Source organism: Phyllostomus discolor, chromosome 6 (assembly GCF_004126475.2).
Source record: "Phyllostomus discolor isolate MPI-MPIP mPhyDis1 chromosome 6, mPhyDis1.pri.v3, whole genome shotgun sequence".
NCBI classification, from domain to species: domain Eukaryota; kingdom Metazoa; phylum Chordata; class Mammalia; order Chiroptera; family Phyllostomidae; genus Phyllostomus; species Phyllostomus discolor.
Window position 1 is genome coordinate 13495553 of NC_040908.2, and position 25353 is coordinate 13520905.

At 35.9% G+C, this 25353-nt stretch overlaps 1 protein-coding gene and 1 non-coding gene across 6 annotated transcripts in view; both read right to left on the reverse strand.

The window, feature by feature from the left end:
* Nucleotides 1-25353, reverse strand: part of ASXL2 (ASXL transcriptional regulator 2) — a 116824-nt gene that overhangs the window by 28236 nt on the left and 63235 nt on the right. For 4 of the 5 annotated variants that reach the window (XM_028517287.2, XM_028517286.2, XM_028517289.2 and 1 more), the window contains 6 exons: nt 24647-24797; nt 17460-17579; nt 9999-10114; nt 8642-8771; nt 7782-7919; nt 1903-2066 (listed from right to left, as the gene is read on the reverse strand). In XM_028517287.2, coding sequence (XP_028373088.1) covers nt 1903-2066; nt 7782-7919; nt 8642-8771; nt 9999-10114; nt 17460-17579; nt 24647-24797 — 819 coding nt within the window. The remainder of the gene's footprint in view (nt 1-1902; nt 2067-7781; nt 7920-8641; nt 8772-9998; nt 10115-17459; nt 17580-24646; nt 24798-25353) is intronic. The other variant, XM_028517288.2, reaches the window with a different exon arrangement.
* LOC114501225 lies at nt 16810-17214 on the reverse strand. Its single transcript, XR_003684976.1, has one exon.

Genomic DNA, 25353 nt, shown 5'->3' on the forward strand with positions numbered 1-25353 from the left:
CACAGGACTCCACTCTGGGGGAAGCTGAATAATAAAGCTACTTTTTAATTTTAAAACTGTGTGTAGCAATCCTTATTCTGAGAAATAAAGGCCATTAGTCAAAACACGGTTCTGAGGAATGCAGTTTTACCCATAGGCCCTCAGTTAGGTCCTGTGTTATTATTATTCCCAACCTAATAACCCAAGCCTTGAAAAAAGATGAGAGCAATCCCTAACAAGATACTCTCTAAAACTCTGCCAAGATATCAGTCACTTAAGTTGATCCAAGCAAGAACTGGGCATCTGCAAAGCTCCAGTTTCTCCAAGATGTGATCAAGTGGGGAAGGATCAGTTTTACTTCTTTGTCCCCATTGCTGGTAGTGTACATTACTTATCCGGACTCCCCAGGAAATGGAATCTGACCCGCTTTTTACATGTGCTGATTCACAGCACTGTGCAATTGATATCAATTAGGTCTACTAGAGAGGTGAGAGGTGATACTCAGAATTAGACCTGGTTTTCACTTTATAGACAATTAATTATGATGATTTTGTGCAGCTTACTATTCTCCACTAACTTCTTACAATGAACTAAGGAATATATCCACTTCTTACTGTAAACTAGGAAAACTACCTATCTCTCATCTTGTTTTTATCATTAGAAAAGGCTGGGGCAATTGGATTACTTAGAAAATGTTAGGTTCTGGAAAGTATGCTGAATAAAAAACAATTTCAGAATTGAGTTAACCTTAATGAAAATCATAATGGTCCTGTATTCCTTTCACACGAGGAAACAGAGGATCAGAAGGGGAGGTACTTGCTAGTCACTTCTTCCCTGACGAAAGCCTGGGCTCAGATCCTCACCTTATTCCTGACCAGGCTAAATCTCTCTGACCCCAAACCTCTGGTGTTTCTTCTAACTACCATTTTTTTTTTAAAGTGTAACTTTTATTTGGTTTTTTAAATTCTTTACTATGAAAACAATACATATTTTAGAAAAATTTAACAAGAGAATGAAAGTAAATTAACATTCTTGATCACTTCAAAAAAAATCCATTAAAAACCCTGTTTAATGCTTTAAACAAGACAACTCTTCCTCCTGAACTGTACTCTATGGATGCCTACATCCTACTATGACAGCTAGATGAATTTTATTCTATTGGGTTGAACAGAAACTTCACTTCGTTTATTCCATATGATGGCTTCATAAAGTTGTTTTTAACTTCATTTGAAATAATTTTTTTTAGATTGCATTGTGACAGCTGTCCTATCAGTGTGAATTAATAAAAACTTATCAAAAATGGTGAGTTTGTGTAGCCATGGTAATATTGAAGATGGAAGAAAATATGCAACACTTTCAACATATTATGCTTTATCATTTCAAGAAAGTAAGAACACAACTGAAATGCAAAAAAAGATTTGCGCAGTGTACAGAAGAAGTGCTGTGACTGATTAAATGTGTCAAAAGAGGTCTGTAAAGTTTCTTGGTGTTATTAACATTATGGCCAAATAGTTCATTGCTGTGGGGCTGTCTTATGCATTGGAAGATGTTTAGCAGCACCCCTGGCCTCTACCCAATGGAAGCCAATAGTGAGAGACAGCCAACATACTCAAAATACCCAAATCAATCAAATTATTGGTAAAAATGAAAAATGTCTTTTATGGAAAAAACTAAAAGGACTTTTTAGCCAACCTAACATAATCTTGACATTCTGACAAGAGTTATTTTTCTTTTTAAGCTTTACATGGTCAACCTATTAAGAATAATTACAAAAAGATATTCTTTTTTTTTTTTTAGTACCTTCGACACCACTTCTTTACAGGTACATCTAAAAAGCTCTTGAAAAACACTTAGGGAGTTCTAAAGGGAACGAGTGAAGGAAGTTTCACTCATGTTTGAAAGCTTATGTTTGAAATCACACACCTGTCGATCCACCTCTGGAAGCAGTAAAAGCAGTCGCTGTTGGCAATCTCCAGGAAGGACTGAAAAATTGTGTTTGTTGATCAGTGCGCGAAGATTTGTATTAACCAGAATGGAGTCTGGTGTCTCAACATCAATTTCAGCACATTTAGTCCTTTTCATTTGCCCTGTAAGATAAAAAAGAATCATTTGGGCTTCCTTCACATTCCTGCTTCTAGTCAAACTACAGCTTGCTCTGCACTGCAAGGAAAAAAAGGGAAAAAAAATAAAACCACCTATAGTTTTAAGTACTTTAAATATCATACTGTGAAGAAAGTAACACTTAAGGCTCTTACAAATTTCTTGTAAGGCTAACAAAACAAGTTTTGTTCATTCACAAAGGATAAAAAAAGGAATTTACATTCTCTACAAAACTAGAAAAAGGTTTAGAATAGTGAATCTTTTGCCATACTAAACGTGCATTTTAGTTTGAGACTTGATTATTTCCCAAATAGAAATGAGGAAGTTTATGATGAATAACATATATAAAATTTGACTTAAAAATAGAAAATTCAAATCTATATATAAATTATACTGAGGCCCTTGTTCTCTTATGAGAATTTTTTTCAACAATTTGAATTTGCATTACCTAAAAATGTTATGATCAAATAGCTCAGCAATTTCAGGAAATCTGTTAACAATCAGACAGATTTGAGTTCACAAAGGTTTAAAAGGTGAAAAAAATATTTGTAAGCCATGACCAAAAATTCTTCATATTAAAAGTGAATTTACCCCAGGTTGGGTGGCTCCACTGGCTGGAGCACTGTCCTATACACCAAAAGGTTACAGGTTCAATCCCCCTTCAGAGCACATAGCAGAGGCAAATGATCAATGTGTCTCTCTCACATCAATTGTCTCTCTCTGTCTCTGGTCAGGGAACATATCCTCAGGTAAGAATTAAAAATAAAATCATTTAATTAAAAAAAGGAAAAAAAGAAAAACAGAAGCAGGACAAAGATCACCCCCACCTTAAAAAAAAAAAGACAACGGAAACTAATCCAAATAGATTATCAATTATAATAAATGTAAATGAATAAAACTCACTGAATAAATGAGACTGTCATATTGAATTAAAAACTTAAAAACTCAGCCCTGTAAGGAAATATGCTCTGTAAAGAAATACACCTAAAACACAAGCACACGAAGAAATGAACAAAGATATACCAGGGAAAAACTAATCATAGGAAAACTGGTGTACATTTATTAATATCAAACAAAAGACACTTTAAGTAAAAAAAATGATCAGTGATTGGTAAGGTAAATAAAAAATGATAAAGGACTCAATCCACCAGCAAGATTTTTAAACATGAAAATATCTAATATAAGACAGCTTCAAAAACATGTGAGGTAAGAACTGACAAAATAACAGGGAGAATTGGACAAAGCCTTCATTAAGACAGGAGATTTCAACACATCTCTCTCAATTAATAATCAATCAAGCACATTAAAAGGAGTGCAAACAAGAAGGGAAAAAAAGCTGTGTTATTTTCCCGACTGACTAGCTTGATCCAATTAACACAAAATTTTTGTTTTATTATAAAACACTTTCTTTACCATTATTCCAAGAATTTTATACCATAAAATTCTTTACCATTATTCCCCAAAAATGTCTCAGTAAATGTAAAGTAGTATTAGTAGTAGTAACAACAATAACAGCAGCAGCAAACATTTATATAGGCCCCCAAAGCACCAGGCAGTATTTTAAACATCGGTAGGTATTATTAACACATTTACTTTCATACAACCCAATGAAGAAGGAAATCAACTCAAAGATGAAGAAAGTGAGGCCCAGATATGGTGTAAGTAATGTGCCCAACATTATACTATTAAGTTACAGTGCAGGAATTTGAACCAAGCCATGTGGCTTAAGAGTCTGCTTTTTATCATCACACTATATAGGCACAGGTATGATACAGTGCATGATCTCTGACCCCAAGTTAAAAGTTCACAACAAAAATATAAAAATTCCTATATATTTGGTAATTTAAAAATTTTTTTTTCAAAATAACTTATGAGACAAAAGAAAAATCCAATAAAAAACTTTAAACCTTTTCAAAATAAATGATAATAAAAACAGTACTTGAAAGATAAAGGTAAATGTCCTTATTAAAATAGTGCCAAATATATAAAATGTAAAGTAAATGTTTCTACATTCAAATCTGGGCTTCCTACCAAAAATGGCATTAAAAAAATTTTTTTTATTTATTTTCAGAGAAGGGGAAAGGCAAGAAGACAGAGATGGAGAGAAACACTGACAGGCTCTCTCACACACCCCCAACTGAGGAGGACCTGGCCAGCAACCCAGGCACATGTCCAGACAGAATTGGACTGGCATCCTTTCACTTTGCGGGGTGATGCCCAACTCAATGAGCCAGGCCGGTCAGGGCTAAAAACGGCACTTTTAACTTGAAGAAATGAAATGACATATACACTAATCATATTTTTTCCTTCTACTGAATATCTTCAACATCTTTCCAAACAAATCCACCTCTTTCTTGCAAAGAAAGCTGCACCATATTCCAACATATGTATGATTTAACTGGAGCCCCACTGATGATCACACAGGTGGTTACCAGATTTTGTTTGCATAATAATGTTGCAGCGGCTCTACAGACCCAAAAGCAACATCTTAGCTTCCTTTTCTCATATAATTGGACAGCATAGGAGTGTCAGCATTCCTTGAGTAGTTTTCACTACCGTATTTTTGCATTCATGTTGCACCTTCACACAGGAATCAAATTTTAGTTAAATTTTAACTTAAGTGAAACTGAGAAGCAGTTGTAAATTATTCTGATTAAATAGTGCCCAGAGGATACTTTTATGTGCCTCAACGTAGTTCATTTTTAGATTTTTAAGTCCTCTGATTTTGATTACTTTTTCTACAGTTTAGGTTGTTTTATTCTATTCCATTACAATGAAATCTGAGCTGTTTACTCTTTTCGTTGAATCTGGGATATAAAAATAAAGGATAAATGTTGTTATTGAAGACAAAGTATACTAATGTTAACTAAATTTCATATAAATGATCTAATTTAGTTTTTCATTTATGTTTTACACAAAATATACAGTTTCTTCCACGTTTTGGAAATACTCATTGTGGCAAAATGTAAAAATTCCCATATTGTTTCCTTGAACGTTTATTTGCATGAAAGATAAACTTTCATTTATGTTTAGCCATTATGTCATACTGAAATACACCATGCCTTCTTTTTAAAGTGGTTAATGATTCCTAGATTTCCATGAAAGTTGGAAATTGTAAATACATAATTTCTCAGTTTTGTACAGCTACAATTCTACTTTTATTGAATGAAGATACTAAAATTGTGGCTTTAATTGGAGTTGAAAATAGGCCCCAAAAGGAAGAAACTTTGTTCTGTTATTAACACATCTCTAGGGCCCTATATCTGTGCTTGGCATATTAGTTTACCTTCTGTAAGAATTTGTTCATTAAGTGAATATTTTTCATCTCTGGCAGTGGAACTGATGATCAAAGGGCATATTCAATTTATGGCAGATACTCTCTTTAAGAAGAACACACGAATTTATAATCACACTTAGAATCAAACTAGATTTTTACAAAGAAGTTGTCTGAAATTCTGTTCTTAAATTTAATACGATAGTTTGGGATGGTCTGGAACACATAACTGAGTGTAAAATAAACTTTCCCAAGGGATTTTGTGGGCACTGCTGCACAATCTTTTAGCTTGTATGTTGCTTCTGAGATGTCTGCCATTCCAATTCTTGAATCTTTATATATAAATTGTTTTTTTTTTTTCTCTCTCTGGAGGCTTTTTGCAAATCTCATTATCCTGGATGTTTTGAAACTTCAAAAGAATGTGCCTTAAAATAGGTTTCTTTTTATTCATGTTTCTTGACACCAACTGTACACTTCCAGTCTAAAATTTGTGAATTTCAATTTGATGGTATTTTCTTTCTTTTTTTTTTTAATTTTATTTATTTATTTTTAGAGAAAGGGGAAGGGAGGCAGAAAGAGGAGAGAAAACATCAACGTGTAGCTGTCCCTAGCACACTCCCTACTGGGAAATGGCCTGCAACCCACGTGTGTGCCCTGACTGAGAATGGAACCAGCAAGTCTTTGGTTCACAAACCAGCACTCAATCCACTGAGTCACACAAGCCAGGGTTCTTTTTTTCTTTTTCTTTTTTAAAGACTTTATATATTTATTTTTAGAGGAGGAGAAGGGAGGGAGCAGGAAAGAAACAAAGATGTGTGAGAGAAACACCGATCGGTTGGTTGTCTCTCATACACCCTCAGCTGGGGACCTGGCCCGCAACTCAGGCATGTGCCCTGACCGGGAATCAAACCTTTCCGCTGAGCCACACCAGCTAGGGCAGAAATGTTCTTATATTACTTCTCTTACTAGTTAACTTTCTTTCAATTTCTATTTTCCATTTCTAATAGTCCTACTAGTTAACACAGTAGACAGCCTCAAGTTTCAATTTTCTTACCTTTTCTTCCCTTACAAAATGCTCCTTAGACCTTTGTTCTGGGAAAGTTTTCCACCTTTAACCTTTTGTATTTCTACTATAATTTTTTATTTCTGCTACCACATTATTTAATATCCTAGAACTGTTTATTTTCTGATATTTAATATCATATTCTGCTCTTTCATGGGTACAACATCTTTTATTTCTTTCTGTGGGTATAATAGTTTTAAAAGTTGCTTTATATAGAATTGTACACATGAAACCTATATAATTTTATTAATTAATGTCATCCCAACAACTTCAATAAATTGAATAAAAAATTAAAAAATAAGAGTTGTTTGTTTTAAATCTTTTCCTTCCTGAATTTGTGCTTCTTCTGAGTCTGTATTTCATATTCTATCTTTCAGGCTGGATATTTTTCTCAAAGGTTATCCTTAGTAAGCATAACTTAAAAACAGGCACTTAAAAAGGCTGGCTGAAAATTCTGAGGACAATGGGTAGGTTTTGCAGACTGAAGAGCACCACAGAAGTGTGACCAAGGTGATCTCGGTTTAGTAGGGAATCTATACATTTGCCTGCCTGTTTTTTTCCTAAGGTTATTCTATTTCTTCAGTTACCAATCCACCAATCTCCTGCTGTAGCACAGCTGGAGAGGAGGAAGGGTCTAGTGGTAGAAATAATACCTAACTACTAACATTCTGAAAGTCAAGCTCTCTGATTTTAAAATCTGTACGGTTTAATTTCATGTCAAAATAAACCTCCTGTCTCCCACTAGATTGAGGCATCAAACTGCTTCTTACCAACTTTTAAAGAAGGGTCTTCTTTTCAACCCTATGCCTCACCCTCTCTACTATGATTCATGACATCTCCCATTCTGGAACCTTTCTGGTATTCTACAGCCTTAACTGGCTTCGTTAGCAGTGGCATCTGCTTCTCAGCTCTGTGAAAAAATCCCATCCAGCTGTCATCTATTAAAATTGTTGACAACCTGCCTATCTGTTGTTTCCTTATTTTCTTCACTCTTATGGATTTTAACCTTTTGTATTTCCATATACTCATTTTAGTGGGATTCAAAGGGAACAGGGAAAGGTTCAGTTTTCCATGTTTAAGTATAAGCCCTTCTACTTTTCTGTGCAGTTAGAAATAAAACATAAATAATGCTGGACAAAGCAATCCATTATGGGGGGGGGGGGGGGACCCCAAACACAAAATGGCTGATAGCAGATCTTATGTGAATAAAGTTTGGTAAAGGCAGGACAGGAAGAACATAAAGATCATCAAGACCTCATAGGTAACCAATTAAGCCACGAAGCTGATACATTTCAGACACAGAATTGGTTAACTTAATAAGAAAAATAATTTAAAAAGAAATAGAGTCTTTGTAAATCAACTCACTTGTGTGCAGTCTGTCAGACCTTTGGAATGACTTCTTCCCCAAGCCTAGCAAAGGATTTTCCACCTTAACTGAAGAAGGAAAGCTAGAGTTCTGCGGGCTGCTCGACTGTCCGTCAGATTGCCTTCCTTCCCATATTGCTGGGGGGAAAAATATGTAAAAGACTGGTGACATTAAGGTTATAGATAGAAATCAACTAATCAAACAAGTAGACCACACAACACTAAAAGTAATTATATATGAGGCAATGTGACCGTGCAAATGTGTTTTGAGTATAGGTACTAAGCCTGAAAAAGGAAAGTAAAATCTCTTCCTTCTTCCTAGCACAGTATTTGCTTCTAGTGGTAAATTTTCTTCTTCACATAAATGCAAAATTCTACAAGACACAGTATGAATCTGGTGGGCACACATAATCAGCTGGCATCAAACTGCATTGCGAAATAAAACACAAAGTCTGTACCTAGGCCAGTTTAAATTAAAAACAAAAAAAGTAACAACAAAAAATATAAAGGCCTGAGCCCAATGGAAACTCAAAAGCAGCATGTATTCTTAGTAAAACCTTTTATTTTAAAGTAGAGAATTGGTGAAGAGTTCAATTTGAGCATCTTTTGGAAACATCTACTTTCTAGAGTTACTGACTAGAGGCTTCCAAATATTATTAGGTAAACTACCTTGAAAGGTAAGTTAGTCATGGATCTCATTCTAACAAACAGATACCACTGATGTATTTTTTAATAACTGTGGGGTTATATTGCATAAATTTTCCATTTACCCCGAAACCTAAATAATTTTATTAACCAATGTCACCCGAATAAAGTCAATAAGAAAAAAAACTCCATTAAAAAACACCACATCTGCCTACCAGGTTTGGCAGTTACAGAGTCACCGGCCACTTTGACAGTCTTCAGAGACAGATGCTGACTGGCGGAGATGGACATGCTTGGCCTGCATTGTTGCTGCTGCTGCTTCTTCTGCTGCTGCTGTTTCAGAGCCTATAAAGAGAAAACTGACTATAAGAAACAAAACAAATCAGTTTTTTGGGTAATAAAAAATAAATGACTTTTTAAATGGTAAAGAGCATGCAAGTTTTTGCTATTACAAACTTTAATGCAAATATTTTTGGTGTGTTTATGTATGCATGTATGTACTTTTCTAACATTAGTTCTAAAATGTTCAAATGCTTAGTTATGGGGTACGTGCATTTAAAATTTTAATAAGTATTACAAAATTTCTCTCCAAAATAACGATAACAATTTATAATATACTAGCAAACTACAAGTAGCCATTTCCCCACATACTTGCCAATACTTGATATAATGAAGATTTTCATACCAGTTTGAGGATAAAAACAGTCTATTATTTTAAAGATTTCTCAGCTATCAGTGACTTTATATTTACTGGTCATTTGAATTTCAAAAAAACCAAAAGCTAGTTCTTTGAAAAGCTCAATAAAAAAGACAAACCACTGGCAACTAACATTGGGAAAAAAGAAGATACATTATAAATGAACAACACTGAAGAACAAAATAAACATATAGAAGAATACCAAGGCCCTGGGTTGTGTGGCTCAATGGACTGAGTGCCAGACTGTGAACCAGAGGGTTACCAGTTCAATTCCCAGTCAGGGCAGACACCTGGGTTGTAGGCCAGGTCCCCAGTAGGGAGCATATGAGAGGCAACCATGCATTGATTTTTTTCTCCCTCTCTTTCTCCCTCCTTTCCCCGCTCTCTAAAAATAAATAAATTCTATATATATATATATATATATATATATATATATATATATATATATATATATATATATATAAAAATAATAGTTTATTTCAGGGAGCTAAGTATAGATTAACATTAGAAAATCTAGTGGTGGAATTCTGTTAAGTACTAGATTTAAAGAGAAAAGCTACCTGATTATCTTAGTAAATGCTGAAGAATACAAGTCTGAAAAAAATCAACATCTATTCATAATTTAAAACACATACACACACACACACACAAACCTCTTAGCAAATTAGGAACAAATGAAAGGGTAATAAAAAGAATATATTACCACCGACCTATGATACAGAGGTGTAAAAATTATTAAATCCAAATTGGGAAAGCTGCATGAAATCTCTCCTTAAAAGGACATAATGTCTTTTCAAGAAGTTTTCATTGGCTGCCACAGTCATGCATTCTTAATGTAGATTATACTTCTGATAAGCAAAGACTAGCATGATTACCTGCTTTAGTGCCTTCTTGCTGTGCTTCTGTGATGGAGAAATGACTTTACCTGCTGGAATGGTGGGCGATGGGCAGGCTGACTGGGGAGAGGATGGCTGTGACAGTCTAGATGATACTAGGGGGAAAAATGACAATGAAAAATTTGTTATCAGAGTTGATATCAAGCACCATTCCTTCCCCAATCATATGCTGCTACCTGTATTAAGAACTGTGACCAAACACTTTTGGGAAGGATCTTCTTTTCGAGTGCTACGGCAAACAGCCTCCCTTTTCAGTTTATTTCCTCAGAAAGCTCTAGTGAAGGATGATAGGATGGGGGAAGGGGTGGGTGTTATTAGTATTCATTACTTTTCATTCTCTAATTTTTCAATAGAATTGAATGAAGAAGCAGGAAGCAGAATATAAACCATTAGTCACCAAATTAGATAAAACTTAGAAAAGACTTTATAGAGCCTGTTGGACAGTGTGTTCTTCAAGTTAATCTAACAACAACATGATATAGGAGAAGAAACCTGGATCGACAGAATAGCTCCCAGTTTCCCTGTCTTTGAAATAAAGAGAATAAGCCCATTCTACCTCAACAACTCTACCATAGCTTTAATACTGATATTCCTGCTAACCATGTGAGAGGACACTGTAGGATTTCTCTAATAGAAGCAACATAGGTCAACAAAGTGTAACCACTCTCCACTTCATTACTAGCTGTTTTATACCCAAGAACTTAGCCAAACCTTATAGTACAAAGGGTGTCAAACTCATTTTCACTGGGGGCCACATCAGCCTCACAGTTGCCTTCAAAGGGCCAAATGTAATTTTAGGACTGTATAAATGGAACTACTCCTTAACAGTTAAACGAGAGCTCAGCACTGCCTCCAGGCAGAAGCAAGGTGGAGGGCTGGATTCAGCCCATGGGCCTTGTGTTTGCCACCGGTGTCTTATACTTACTTGAATTAAGGTCTTCCCCTTTAAGAGCCTATACCTCTTATAATAAAGAACAACTGATCTTCATGTTCTATAAAATTCAACAGTGCATTATTTATGGTAAGAGATAAACTGTTGGTTCAGACCCCTTAATAATAAAATAATCATCACTACTGCTAGTTAATGACTTTGAAGAGGACATGTTTACTAATGCCTTCTCCTTTTGTGGTAGTAGGACTGAAAAGACTTGACAGCAAAATGGCATTCCATGGTATGGACTAAAGAACTTTAAGATAGCAAAAAAAGGATGCTTGTAGGTAGCTACCTAATATGAAAATGCAGAAGCATGGTTCACTGAAATACACAATTCTGGAACACAGAATTTCAGCGGACTCTTAGATGTCGAAGAAAACAATACACAGTACATAATACTTGAAGAGGACAAGAACAGACAATATTAGGATGTCTTGTCTGCATAGCTTTAGCTTTGTTATCCCAACCATTATGATACAATCTATATATGGGGAAGAACTGACATACAGCAAGTGACATTTTAAAAAGTTCATTGTAACATACCACACAAAAATGAAGTTAGATACTTCTTGAGATGCCTGAGCAATCAGAAATCATATCCTCAGTGCATTTAGATGCTGACCAATTTTTAAAAAATAACAGCTTCACTAAGATATAATTTATGTATTATACTATTCACCTAACATGTAAAATTCAATGGCTTTTAATATATTTACAAAGCTGTACAACCATCACCAAAATCAATTTTCATTACCCACTAAAAAACCCTGTACAAGTTCACTGACATTCCCCTTTCCCTAATCTATTTCCCTAGAATTAGGCTAACCTATTTTCTGTCTCTATGCATTTACCTATTCTAAATATATCATATAAACGGGACTGCCTTTTTTCATTTAGCATATTTCAAAGGTTTACCTATGTTACAGCATGTATCAATACTTCATCCCCCCCTTTTTAAATTTATGGTTGTTCAATTACAGTTGTCCCATCTTTTTCCCCTTTGCTCACCCCCAACCCCTACCCCCACAGTCAATTGCCCCCATTGTCCATGCCCATCAGTCCTCTATGCATGTTCCTTTGCTTGACCCTTCCCGTTCTTTCCGTTATCTCCCTTCCTCCTCCCCTCTGGTCACTGCCAGTTTGTTCTTTATTTCCAAACATCTGGTTGTATTTTGCTCATTTGTTTGTCTTGTTGATTAGGTTCCACTTATCGGTGAGACCATTATGGTACTTGTCTTTCACCACCTGGCTTATTTCACTTAGCATAATGCTCTCCAGTTCCATTCATGCTGATGCCAAAAATAGGAGCTCCTTCTTTCTGCTGTGTAGTACTCCACTGTGTAAACATTACCACAGTTTTCTGATCCACTCATTTGCTGATGGGCTCTTTGAATACTATTCCATAGTACACATATGTCATTTTTTGTTCATTAGTTGATGGTCATCTGGTTTATTCCCATTTTTTTGGCCATTATGAACAATGATATGGACACAAGTTTTCAATCCTCCTGGGTTCATTATCTAAAAGTGGAAATGCTGGGTCTTACTGTAAACCTGTTTAACTTTTTGAGAAACTGTCAAATTATTTACTAAAATGGACACACTATTTTAACATTTCCACCAGAAATATGTAAGACTTTTAATTTTCCATATCCTTGTCAGCACTTGTTATTGTCTTTTTTATTTCACACCATTTTAAAGGGACATAATAAAGTTGAAGACTACTAATATTTAACTACATTTATTTTGTTTTTAATGGTTTGTATAAATCTGAGAACATACATTTCCTCACCTGCCTCCAATACTGACTAAAAATAAACAGAAAACAAACTAAAATAAACCAGCCAGAGAAGATAAGAATTCTACTTCACAGCCTGGAAAAGAGAGAATAAAATTATCTGTAATTACCACAGCAAATGTTTGGAATACTTCCCCTTAAGGCAAAAGCCCTTTCTAAAAAATTAAAACCATAAACATATCTTGAAGCCAACTGAACTAAATCATAGATACCAGGACTCACCAGTGAAGAACACCTCCCAGAGGTGACTTAATGCCAAGTATTGGTCTCATAACTTCTATGAAACTTAAACAGTATTCTAACATTTAAATACTGTATTAAAGGCTAAGAACTACAAGCATCAAACAATATTTAAACACAAAGATTTATATACTCGTTAAGAAACTCATCTCCTGTCATTCCTTTTAGTGAACAAACACTATCTTCAAAAACACATACTTTTTTTTTTAAAGATTTTATTTATTTTTAGAGAGCAGAAGGGAGGGAGGGAGGGAGATAGATAGATAGAGAGAGAGAGAGAGAGAGAGAGAGAAAGAGAGACATCAATGTGTGGTTGCTGGGGGTTCTGGCCTGCAACCCAGGCATGTACCCTGGCTGGGAATCGAACCTGGGACACTTTGGTTCCCAGCCCGCGCTCAATCCACTGAGCTACGCCAGCCAGGGCTCAAAAACACATACTTTTATTAATAAGATCAATCTGTGCTAGGTTCATTTGAACAGGTTTTTGGTGCACTCCTGTAACTACACTTTAAGGTGACTATAAGTAAGTTCTCTTTCTAAATCCCACCAAATTCCTACCCTCTAAAATAACTAAATATAGTTGGATTGCCATCCTTACTGGTATTCTTCTACACAAATAAAAAGATGAAAAAATCCTCATATGTAAATTTTATATACATTAATCTGCATATTGTGGTGATACTATCTAAATTTTATTGATCAGGAAATTTAATTATCTTGCCAAAAGACAAAGCTATTAAGAAGCATAGCCAAGCTTTAACCTTGGTACATTTTCAGAGTAAGTGGCTACTTATAGTTGGCTGAATGGTGGCCACCCAAAAGGCATGTTTATGTCCTAATCCCCAACACCTATATATGTTATTTGGGAAAAGGGTCTTGGCAGATGTAACTAAGTTAAGGATCCTGAGAAGAGAAGATCATCCTGGATTTTCCCAGCGGGCCCTAAATCCCATGATAAGTATCCTGAGATAACAGAGCAGACAGACACAGAAGAGAAGGCAATGTGAAAATAAGGCAAAGTTGGTCAGTAACCACAGGAACTAGAAACTACAAGGAACAGAATCCTCCCCTTGGAGCTTCTGCAGGGACTTGTGGCCCTTCTAACAACTCAATTTCAGACTTTTGGCCTCCAGAACTGTGAGTAAATAAGTAAAATTCTGTTGTTTTAAGACACCCAGTTTTTGCTAATTTATTATAGCAGCTTCAGAAAACTAACACTGTAGCTAAAACTTACTTTTTTAAAAGTATCGTTATCAAATCATAGATGTTTATATAATTTAACTGTTTAAGTCAAAAGCAATCATGACAAATCTGGCACGCAAACTGTCCCCTTTTGGGACAGTGGGAACTCCAAGTTGTAAACTACCTTTGGGACATGGCTCCAGGAGTATTTAACTGCTTCCTTGCAATCTAGCACAAAAGAGTCTCAGGCAAATCTTGCATAATTTTTTTTCTCAGAATTTGATCAACTACTTCTCCAAGAAGCTAACATCTTTTCATTGGAAATGGTAGTAAAATGCCATGCACTATACACACTTGGGGTGCTACCATGCTACTGGGTTACCCCTGGTTCTAGGACTTTTCAATGGCTACAACAAGTCTTTTTTTTTTTTTTTAAGGAGAAAAATAAATCATGCACATAACAAACTCAAATTTAGAATTACATGACTGGTATTTAACTTTTCTGAGTTTACATTTCTATCGCTTTTCTTCTTTCCTAATAGTCCTGGGTCTTAAAAAAAAACATTTCTGTAATTATTAACTTCCTATTATAGATCCAGTTTCAAAAAACCCATGTCATTAATTGCTGAAAATAAGACTGCCGAATGCAATATAAGATTTCTTTGTGGACTCCCACAGCTAAGAAATAGTCCACAGTAACTTACCTATGTCATTATGCAACAAATTAGATGTACACTTGAGTTTGCTTTAAGTTGCTTCCTATTTCTGGATAACATTTTTATAATTGTTTTAATTATGTAATGATAGTGGGTTGGCCAAAAAGTCTGGGGTTTTTTTGTGGGTTTTTTACAGTAAAAAAAAAATAAGAAAAAAAGGCACATTTTTCATTTTCACCAGTAACTTTGAGTATGTTGGCTAGCTCCCACATGGTAGAACGTTGCTTGTTCTCAATGTTTCAATTAGATCGCTATAAACTTCAAATGGTCTACCAACCATGGAGCATTGTCCAGCGAGAAATCTCCAGCATGAACTTCACACACAACTTCTGACAGGTTGAGTCAGTCACAGCATCTTCTCCAAACATTGCACTAGTTTCTTTTGTTTTTACATTTCAGTTGCATTTTTATCTTTCTTGAAATAATAAAGCATAATATGGTGAAATGTGTATTTTGTCCATCTTCAGTATTTAAATGACTACACAAAAACTCACCAATTTTGATGTTTTTTTTTAAATGCACACTGATATGACAGCTATCACAATACAACCTAACAAAATTGTTTCAAAAAGTTGAAAGACAACTAAGTGCTACCACAGCCATCATATGGAAAAAACCAAACTTTTTGGCCAATCCAATATAAAACAAGATACTTTCATGTAAGTCTGGCTACCTTTGTTGTTGACAGCAATTTATTACTTCTCTTCCCCTACTGGAAATCAGTTAAGAGCTCTATTTTGATGAAAACGTAGTATATATTTTAATACTTTTACTCATTTCTCTTTCATTTTCATCTTCATCCACAGATATATTTCTTGATTTTAGAAAGGGAAGAAGGGAGAGAGGAAAGGAGGAAGAGGGGGGAGAAAGAAACAAACACTGATGTGAAAAACACTGATTGGTTGCCTCTTGTATACACCCCGACCAGTGACTGAACTTGCGACCTTTTGGTATACTGACCGACGCTCCAGTTAACTGAACCACCTGCTCAGGGTAATTTTCTTTAAGCAAAATATTGTGTGCTATAAACTGTCCACTAACTTTTTAAAATTTAATTAAGATATCCTGGGGAACATCCTACACTATAATGTAGAGATCTTTCATGTTCCTTTTAATAGCTGCATAGAATTCTACTGGGCAGATGTACCATGATTTTCTTTAACTAGACTTTGATATTTTGGTTCTTTCTGGTCGTTTGCTCTCATTACTGCAATATCTTAATCTAAGGTGTTCCTAAATTTGTGGGGAATGCCAATTACTGGACCCTAACCCAGATCTACTGTGTCAGAAACTCTTAGGGCAAGACCCAGAATCTGCATCGTAAGATCTGCAGGTGATTCTGAAGCATGCTCAAGTTTGAGAGGCACTGGTCTTAAGCTATTATGCTATTTTGCATTTTTGACAGTGTATCTATGGATTGATTCTTAGAAGTAGGTTTGCTAAGTGAAAGGATAAAAACATGCTTCCAGGAGAACAGAAAAGTTTGTTGTTAAAACCTATTCTCAGGTTTTAAAAGGAATTCACATGTTCCCCTTAAGGACCTGGTATCATATTTTACATTTATTACATCTTTTATTTGTTTGGTTGGCATTTACCTCAGAGTATGTTGTGAGAAATAAATTCACTTTTATTTTTTGGCTATTCAGTTGTTCCAACGCTTTTGCACATATCTTACAAAGGTCATACTTAGACCTTCTGTTGGTGGTGATGTACTTATCACAAATATGCTCTCTTTTCATTGATTATCATCTATATATTGACGGCTGTCTGTTATATGTTAACTGCACTCATTCCATCCTGCTACTTTACTAAATTCTCTTCTTTATCAATTTTTATCTCAGTAGAGATAAAGATTTAAGTTTTTTAGATAATGTGATTATCTGCACACAGAGGTAGTTTTTCCTTCCCTTGTCACTTTTTTCAGGCTACAATCCACTGGAGAATCAGTGGCCCAGGATAAGCCCGGCCCCATCTACCTGTTCAATTCATCACTTCTAAGCACTGGCCCAGTGGAAATGGCTCTGAGACCCTGGTGTTGCTGCTACCAAGGGGCCTTGCACCCAGGGGATGGTACTTCACAGGAGGAGAGCTTTTCGTCTCAGGCTGGTCTGGTGGGGCTGGAGACACAACCCCATCAAATAAGATCAATGTGTAGGCTGGGGGTAGGGGGTAAGGATGCAGGGGGAGACACGCTCACCTTACATACCCCACTTATGCTCACATTCATGCGTCCACTCACACATTCAGCCTGCTTGCACCATCTACACGATACCATGGCACAGCATACAACACCCTCACCCTCCTGTCACTCACTGTTCCAACTGCTTTCTCTTGCTTACTTAGGATGAGATAAATCCCTCTAACATAATGTTAGACAGGCATACCTTAAGTATACTGCAGGTTCAATTCCAGACCATGGTGATGAAGTGAGTCACACTAATTTTTTGGTTTCCCAGTGCACATAAAAGTTGCTTTACACCATACTGCAGTTTATCAACTGTACAACAGAACCTTTTAAAAAATAATGTACATACCTTATTTTAAGACACTTTATTCTAAAAAATGCTTACCGTCATCTGAATCTTCAGCAAGCTGTAATCTTTTTGCTGGTGGAGGGTACTGCCTCAGTGTTGACGGCTGCTGACTGATCAGAGCAATGGTTGCTGAAGGCTGGGTGGCTGTGGCAGTTTCTTAAAGTAAGACAACAACGAAGTTTGCTGCATCAATGGACTCTTCCTTTCATGAAAGATTTGTCTGTAGCATGCACTACTGTTTGACAACATTTTACTCACAGAACTTCTTTCAAAATTGGAGTCAATCCTCTCAAACCCTGCCTCTGCTTTATCAACTAAGTTTATGTAATACTCTAAATCTTTTGTGGTCATTTCAACAATCTTCACAGCATCTTCATCAGGAGTAGATTCCATCTCAAAAAAAATACTTTCTTTGCTTAGGCACAGACGCAACTCCTCATCCATTCAAGTGTTATCATGAGATTGCAGCAGTTCCATCACATCTTCAGGCCACCCTTCTAACGCTAGCTCTCTTGCTCTTTCCACCACATCTGCAGTTACTTCTTCCACTGAGGTCTTGAACCCCCAACGTTATACAGGAGGGTTGAAGTCAACTTCTTCAAACGCCTGTAAATGTTGAAATTTTGACCTCTTCCCATATATCACAAATGTTCTTAATAGTATCTAGAATGGTGAATCCTTTCCAGAAGATACTCTGTTTACTTTGCCCAGATCCATCACAGGAATCACTATCTAGGTCAGCTATAATTCTATGAAAAATGTACTTCTTAAATAAGACTTGAAAGTCAACACCATTCCTTAATCCATGGGCTGCACAAAAGATGCTGTTAGCAGGCATGAACCACTTATCTCATCAGAGTGCCTGATCAGGTGTATTGTCAATGAGCAGTTACAGAGTGAAAGGAATCTTTTACTAAGCAGCAGGTCTCAACAGTGGGCTTAAAACATTCAATAAACCATGCTGTAAACAGATATGTCATCATCAGGCTTAGTTGTGCCATTTACAGAGCACAGGCAAGGCAGATTTAGTCTACTTCTTAAGGGCCCTAGGATTTTCAAAATGATAAATGAGCACTGGCTTCAACTTAAAGTCACCAGCTGCATCAGCCCCTAACAAGAGAGTCAGCCTATGCATTAAAGCCAGGCAATGACTTCTCTCTAGCTATGCAAGTCCCAGACAGCATCTTCTTTCAATAGAAGGCTGTTTTGTCAACATTGAAAATCTGTTGTTTAGTGTAGCCACTTTCATTAACTATGTTACCTAGATTTTCTGGATAACTTGCCATCACTTCTATTGTACATCAGCACATGCATGCTGCTTCACCTTACATTTTTTTGTTTCTTTTCTGCTAGACTGCTTCTTTTCTATAACTCCATGAACCAACCTCTGCTAGCTTCAAACATTTTTTCTTGAGCTTCTTCACCTCTCTTAGACTTCACAGAACTGTAGGGCCTTGCTTTGGACTGGGCTTTGGCTTAAGGAAGTGTTATGTCTGGTTTGATCTTCCATCTATACTACTGTAACTTTTATATCTGAAATAAGGCCGTTCTACACTCTTATCATCTGTGTGTTCACTAGAATAGCACTTTTAATTTCCTTCACAAACTTTTCCTTTGCATTCACAAATTTGCCTTTAAGTGTTTGATGCAAGAGACCTACCTTTTGGCCTATCTTGGCTTTGGACATGCCTTCTTTACTAAGCTTAATATTTTTAGTTTTTTATTTAAAGTGAGAGAAGTGAGGCTCTTCATTTGAACATTTAAAGGTCACTGTATGGTTATTTATTGGCCTAATTTAAATATCACTGTATCTCAGGAAACAGGGAGGCTCAAAAAGAGCAAAGAGATGGGGAATGGCCAGTTGGGGGAGCAATAAGAACACACACAACATTTATCAGTTAAATTCACCATCTCACATGGACATAGTCTGTGGTGCTTTAAAACGTTACAATAGTAACGTCACAGATTAACACAACAAATATAACAACAAAAATGTCTGAAATATCTTCAGAATCACCAAAATGTGACAGAGAGCAAATGCTGTTGGAAGAATGGCACCGACAGACTTATGCAATGCAGGGTTGTCACAAACATTCCACTTGCTTTAAAGAAAAAAAAAAAAAGATCTGTGAAGGAAAATAGAGTGAAACACATAAATGAGGTGTAAGAGAATTGAGAGAGTAGAATGGAAATGAATTCTTTCATCATCTGTATACCAATGATTAGAGCTAAACTAAACTGCCCTGACTGGTGTGGCTCAATGGGTTGGGTGTCATCCTGCAAACCAAAGGCAGTTTGACTCCCAGTTAGAGCACATGGGGTTGCGGGCCAGGTCCCTCCCTAGTCGGGAGGGTGTGAGAGGCAACAGATCAATGTTTCTCTCCCTCTCCTCCCCCTTCCCTTCTCTCTAAAAATAAGTAAAAATCTTTAAATTAAAAAAAAAAAAAAACAACACTATTGAGTAGAAAAACAAATCAAAGCAGCTCGTATATAACTCAGATAACTAAATGGATAAGAGGATAAAACAAATAGAAAAAGTCAAAAGACATAAATCTCGTTCCTCTTAGTATGTAGCTATGAAAATTTGAGTCAGCCATGTTGTCATTCTCTGATCCATATTACATATCTTAATTTTCCTAAGAAATTACTTTATGTATACCTACAACCTATAAATAATGGAGACTAAAACTAAAGGGTAACATAACAGTCTGATCCCAACTTCTTCCCTCTTTTTTCTTTCCTACAAATCCCCTCTTCCAATCTAACTTTCCCCCTATGGTTTCCTAGAAACAGCGCATACACACTTACACCTTCTGGTCTTTAAATACATTCTCCCTTCATGATATGTCCTGTCTTCACTAGAGATTACACTCTCAAGGGAAACAGAGCATATTAAAGTTTTCTATATCTCACACAATACTTGCTAACCCAGGTAAAGTTTACTATCTTCTCTAATTCTGCCATAATATGATAAATATAAAAATGTCACTTCTTACTTGCTACTATCTGCTTATTTTTCTATACATTTAGATACAGATGGAACCCACATCATTTCAAATTGGTTTCCCAAATACCTGGCAAATGGTACATAATGGAAAAAGGCTAGTAGAGCAAATATTTTAAACAGAGATGTTTCTTTGGTTTTGTAAATAAATAATGGCCTAAACACTTCTCAAGAATATATCCTGATCTACCAGTCCTCCAATGTGAACTGCTCTACAGATTAAAAAAGCACTCACTTAACAACATAGTAGTATCTGATTGGAAACAAAAATGCCTGCTTTCATATAAACATATAGCCAAAACAAAACATTAACAAATTCTGGCCAGAAGATCAGCAACTATTTATTGTTTGATTTTAAAAAACAAAGAAGGTCATCCCAAAAAACAAAGAGCAACCTAGTCAAGAAAACTTTAAAAAGTTTAAACTTTGTTGCTCATTAAAGCCAGTACTGCATAATTTACTAAAGTAGTTGCTGAGTGTTTCTGTTGCTGGATATTTCTGTACACCCAATGAGTCTATGTTCACAAAACACTTTATTAGCATGGAGAATTTCTCATTTCAATGGATGGTTATTATATTGAACAAGGTCAATAAAATATGGAGTATGCATATGAAATACATTTGAATTTAAAGCTTTAGTAAATAATCATTGACAATAATTTATCTTCTCCTGAAAACATTCAATGGGCCCCTCTGAAATATTAAAGAGATTATCAGAAATAATAAAGCAGTAATATCAAAATTAAAACCTAACTTTACATAGCTGAAGGATTAATAGCAGAAACAGTGATAACAATTGAAGTTTCCAAAATTGTTTTTATCTTTAAAAACAGTAACCCTTCTCTAAAAGGAGAGATCTTATTTTCACAATAGTCTTTCTTCAGAGGAATTTCCTTTCCAGAAGTAACAGGCTTTAGTTCTAGGCCTCTTCTCCCCACAGCAAGTATAATCTACTCCAAACTGTGCAGACTATGGCTCCTGATGATATTCAAACAGTCCCATAATCAAAGATGGAGAGGCAATACCTGAACACCTTCCCTTGCTTCTGGGTGCCCTGACTATCCAAGTCTTAACATTAACAGTGGTGTCATCTGTAATAACTGACAGAGCTAAAACCTCAAACTCAGCCACCACCGCCCAGAGGAGAAACAGAACATCTCTCCCAAATGTCTCTCCCCACATAAGGTAACTTTGCCCACAGGAGTTTTTCTCCCCAGTATACTTTATAAAGGAGACATTTCTATACATAATCATCCCCATTCAGTAACTTAACACATATAAAATGATATTAGAGGGCAGGGAGCTCTATGATATTCTAGCTGCAAACACAGTGTGTATCAAATTCCTGATTTAAAGTAGCTCTGAACAAGCAGTAAAATTAACATTAGGTCATGCTCCTGGAAAGAATTAGTAATTCCTTGTAGGTGAAAAGGCATATTTCATATAATTAATTTTTTTCTTAAGACATTTTAAAAGTAGAACAAAATCAAACTTTATCAGAAGATAAAAATAATACTTCTGAAGTTGCTGCATACTGTAATATCTGAAAAAAGACTTACATAGCTATGATCCTACCAAAAAAGCAACAGAAAAAATGAATTTTAATCATTTTTCTGGCATTCCACCTTACCTTGGCTTGGAATTCCATAAAACTCTTCTCTGAACATTGTTTCCTGTCTGAAAATTAGTTACCAAAGCTACAAGCTTCTAAGTTCTTCCACTCTCCGTGGAAATCAATAAACTAGTTTTAATACTGGGCTGAATTTCAAAGCTCTGTTCTCTATTCCTATTTGGCTGAAAGGTACACTTCTATCAAGAGTGTTTCTATCGATTTTCAACCAGAAGTATCAGTTTTGCTGTCAGAGCTCTTTATTTTTGTACATAAAAGGAAGTGGGTTTTGATACTATCTCTATGTTCTTCCTGTCTTACAATGCATTTGAAATAAAGTGATGTCAGATTGAGAGTAAAAACCCTAAATAAGAAAAAGGATAGGTACAATTAGTTTGCTTTACCTTTATTAACAACTGCAACTGATTTAGTACTGATCTGCTGCATACTGCTATTACCACTGCTAACTACAAGTTTTCCACTTTAATTTGCACTGGACTACAAAAATATTCATAAACCTATAATACATACCTAAAAATGTACATATATATGCCATATGTATGACCCATAAATGAGAGACTAAATCATTCTTCATCGTTAACAACTCAGCATTTATTCAGTTCTTAAGAATATCGGAGCTGCTACAGTAAACATGACTTCCATACAATGCCATGTGCACCTCTCGTCTCCACCTTCCAAACCACCACACAGCCCATTCTACTCTCAGTTCCACAGACTACTCACAATCAGAAAAGATCTTGATCGAACATTTCATTATAATATTGGTAAATATTTAATTTTGGGACAATTTCTAGAAAAGGAAGGAATGGAAGGCAGTTCCACACAATTTATTTATTTTAAAATTTATTAGTTATTAATAAGTTTGATTTTGCTAACTTAGCTATTAGTATCTTCTATTAATACACTGAGTATTGGGCAAGGTTATGCCATTTTAATCAGCCTCATAAACTACTGACAATGGGGTTCTATTATTATTTCTTAGATCCTCCTGTAGCATAATACACTTAAATTCTCAGAGACAGACTTTAACAACCACGCAACAGCCACTACTCATAACAGCAAATGCAGCTATGTGGCTATTGAAAAGTCAAGACCTCCAAGACCGTGATTTCGCTTTCAGTTTATTAGTCTGGCCTTCTTTAATACTGATTTCCATTTCCAGCCACACGCAGACATGAAGAATCTTGCTAACTGTTTCTCCAGCCTGATGACTTGGCTGGGTTCCTATTCTCAGATCAACAATTTCCAAACTTAAAAAGAAAAGTTGAAACTGGAGGCACAGAAGAGTCGGAGCTTTTAAAATGGTCAGCTCTACCCTTCCAAAAAAGGTCCTTAATGTGTAAAGAATATAGGTCTGGACCATACCTCCTTTCACTATTGACAGAGATCACTTTAAGGATATATTTATCAGAATACTGATCATAAGTCCTGGCTCTGTCCCTACTTTATTCCATTCAGTCCCAACATTTGAGGTCTGGGTTGCTCTCCGAGTGGTTTTGTTCTTAAAGCTAAAATCCTCGCAATCACAAAATCTGCCCAAACTGTGCAGGTAGTAGCTATACCAGAGAACCCAGATGATGCACCAATTATCTCAATTCTCTCCAGGAGTAGCACACACATTAACACAGGGATGATAATAAGACTACTTCTCTGATAGTTCTAAAGGCACTTAAAATTAATGAGTCAAGTATTCCAAAAAACATAATTCTAATTTCAGATCCAAAGACAGCTCACCAAAAACTCAAACCTAAGCGAGTTTCCAAGCTAGGGAACCTCTTGGATGTCTATTTTGCTCTGGAAAATCAGATCAAAGTAAAAGAAGCCCTTGGGAAGAAAGGAAGTATAATGAGTTGGATTAAAATTTGCCTTGCCAGGTACATCTTAAGTCACTAATATTTTGGTAAAAACAATTTGCTTTCTTTAAGGCTTTGACAAGAGGCTACAGATGATTTGCAAGAATAAGTAATAAAATGTATTCTTAAGTGAACAATCCAACCCAGGAAAGCTGTAGCAATGAAGACACTATTCCTTAAGGAAAAGTGTTTTGGGTAAGCTGTGAAGCAAGGGATAAAAGCAAAGACAAGCAGACTACACTTAGTCTTTGCTAGAAGAAATGAAAAGCATTCTTTTCCTAGTAAGCAGAGAGTTGTTAGAGTAGTAAGTGCTCAAATTTTAGAAGAAAGGATTAAAGGGGCAAATAAAATCAGAACATCCTAAAAAGGGCTATAAAAGACCAACGGCTGAAAACAAACCCAGGTAAAACCCAGAGCTATGTTGTCCAATGTGGTAGACACTGGCCACAAGTGACTACTGAAATTTAAGTTAAAAAAAAATTTAAATCCAGTTCTTTGGTCACACTTGCCATATTTCAAGTGCTCAGTAGACACACGTAGCTAGTGGCTCCTTTGTTGAGCTCGACAGCACAGATATAGAACTCTCCATGACTGCAGGAAATTCTACTGGGCAGTACTGATCAAAAGGGTAAGGGAGGGAGACTAACTGACCTGGGGTCCAAAAAAAGAACTACTACTAACAAGGGCATTTATCCTATAGCATTCAGTACTTTATTGGGGGATTGGGGAGATTTACCTTTCCTTTTCCACCTGTTCTTTTTCCCCTCCTTGTTGCTGCCACCGTCACTGCTGCTGCTGCTGTGCTCAGAACTCTGGGAATCTGACTGACCATCACTGCTTTCTTCTGAACCTTCTGATAGTTCTTTTACCCCATCCGGCACATCTTTCTGAAAATGTAGGCATCCAATTAGGATTAGTCATTATCAATTTGGCAAAGAGAATTAAGTCTCTGATATGTACTGTTGCAACTAACTATGCAGATTAATTTAGTATTATAGGACTCAACGGCAGAATCAGCAATATTTTCTAAATCCCTGTCATCTCTCTACTTTGGGTCAAATTAACAATTGTATACAGGCACAACACAGAGACTTAAACTAGACAAAAACTGGTATAAGTCAGGTAAATTATTTTATGCTCAAGATTTTAAAACTAGTAAAAATTTTGTCAAATGTGTGTACATTCATCATCCATGTAATATGTGTACTATATATGTGTGTGTTTGTATGTATATTAGCACTATTCTGTATTATAAATTCAATTTTGGGTAGCAAAAGATAGTCCATGAATGTAACTGGTTATTGAATGTTGGTTATTAACTAGCAAGAATCAAATACAAAAGAAATCTTTTTTTTTTTAATCATATGACTCTTTGGTTTCTGCACTGGACTGTGAGAATGTCAGTCAGAAAGGATACCTGTGTCAGCACAGTATGTGAGAGAT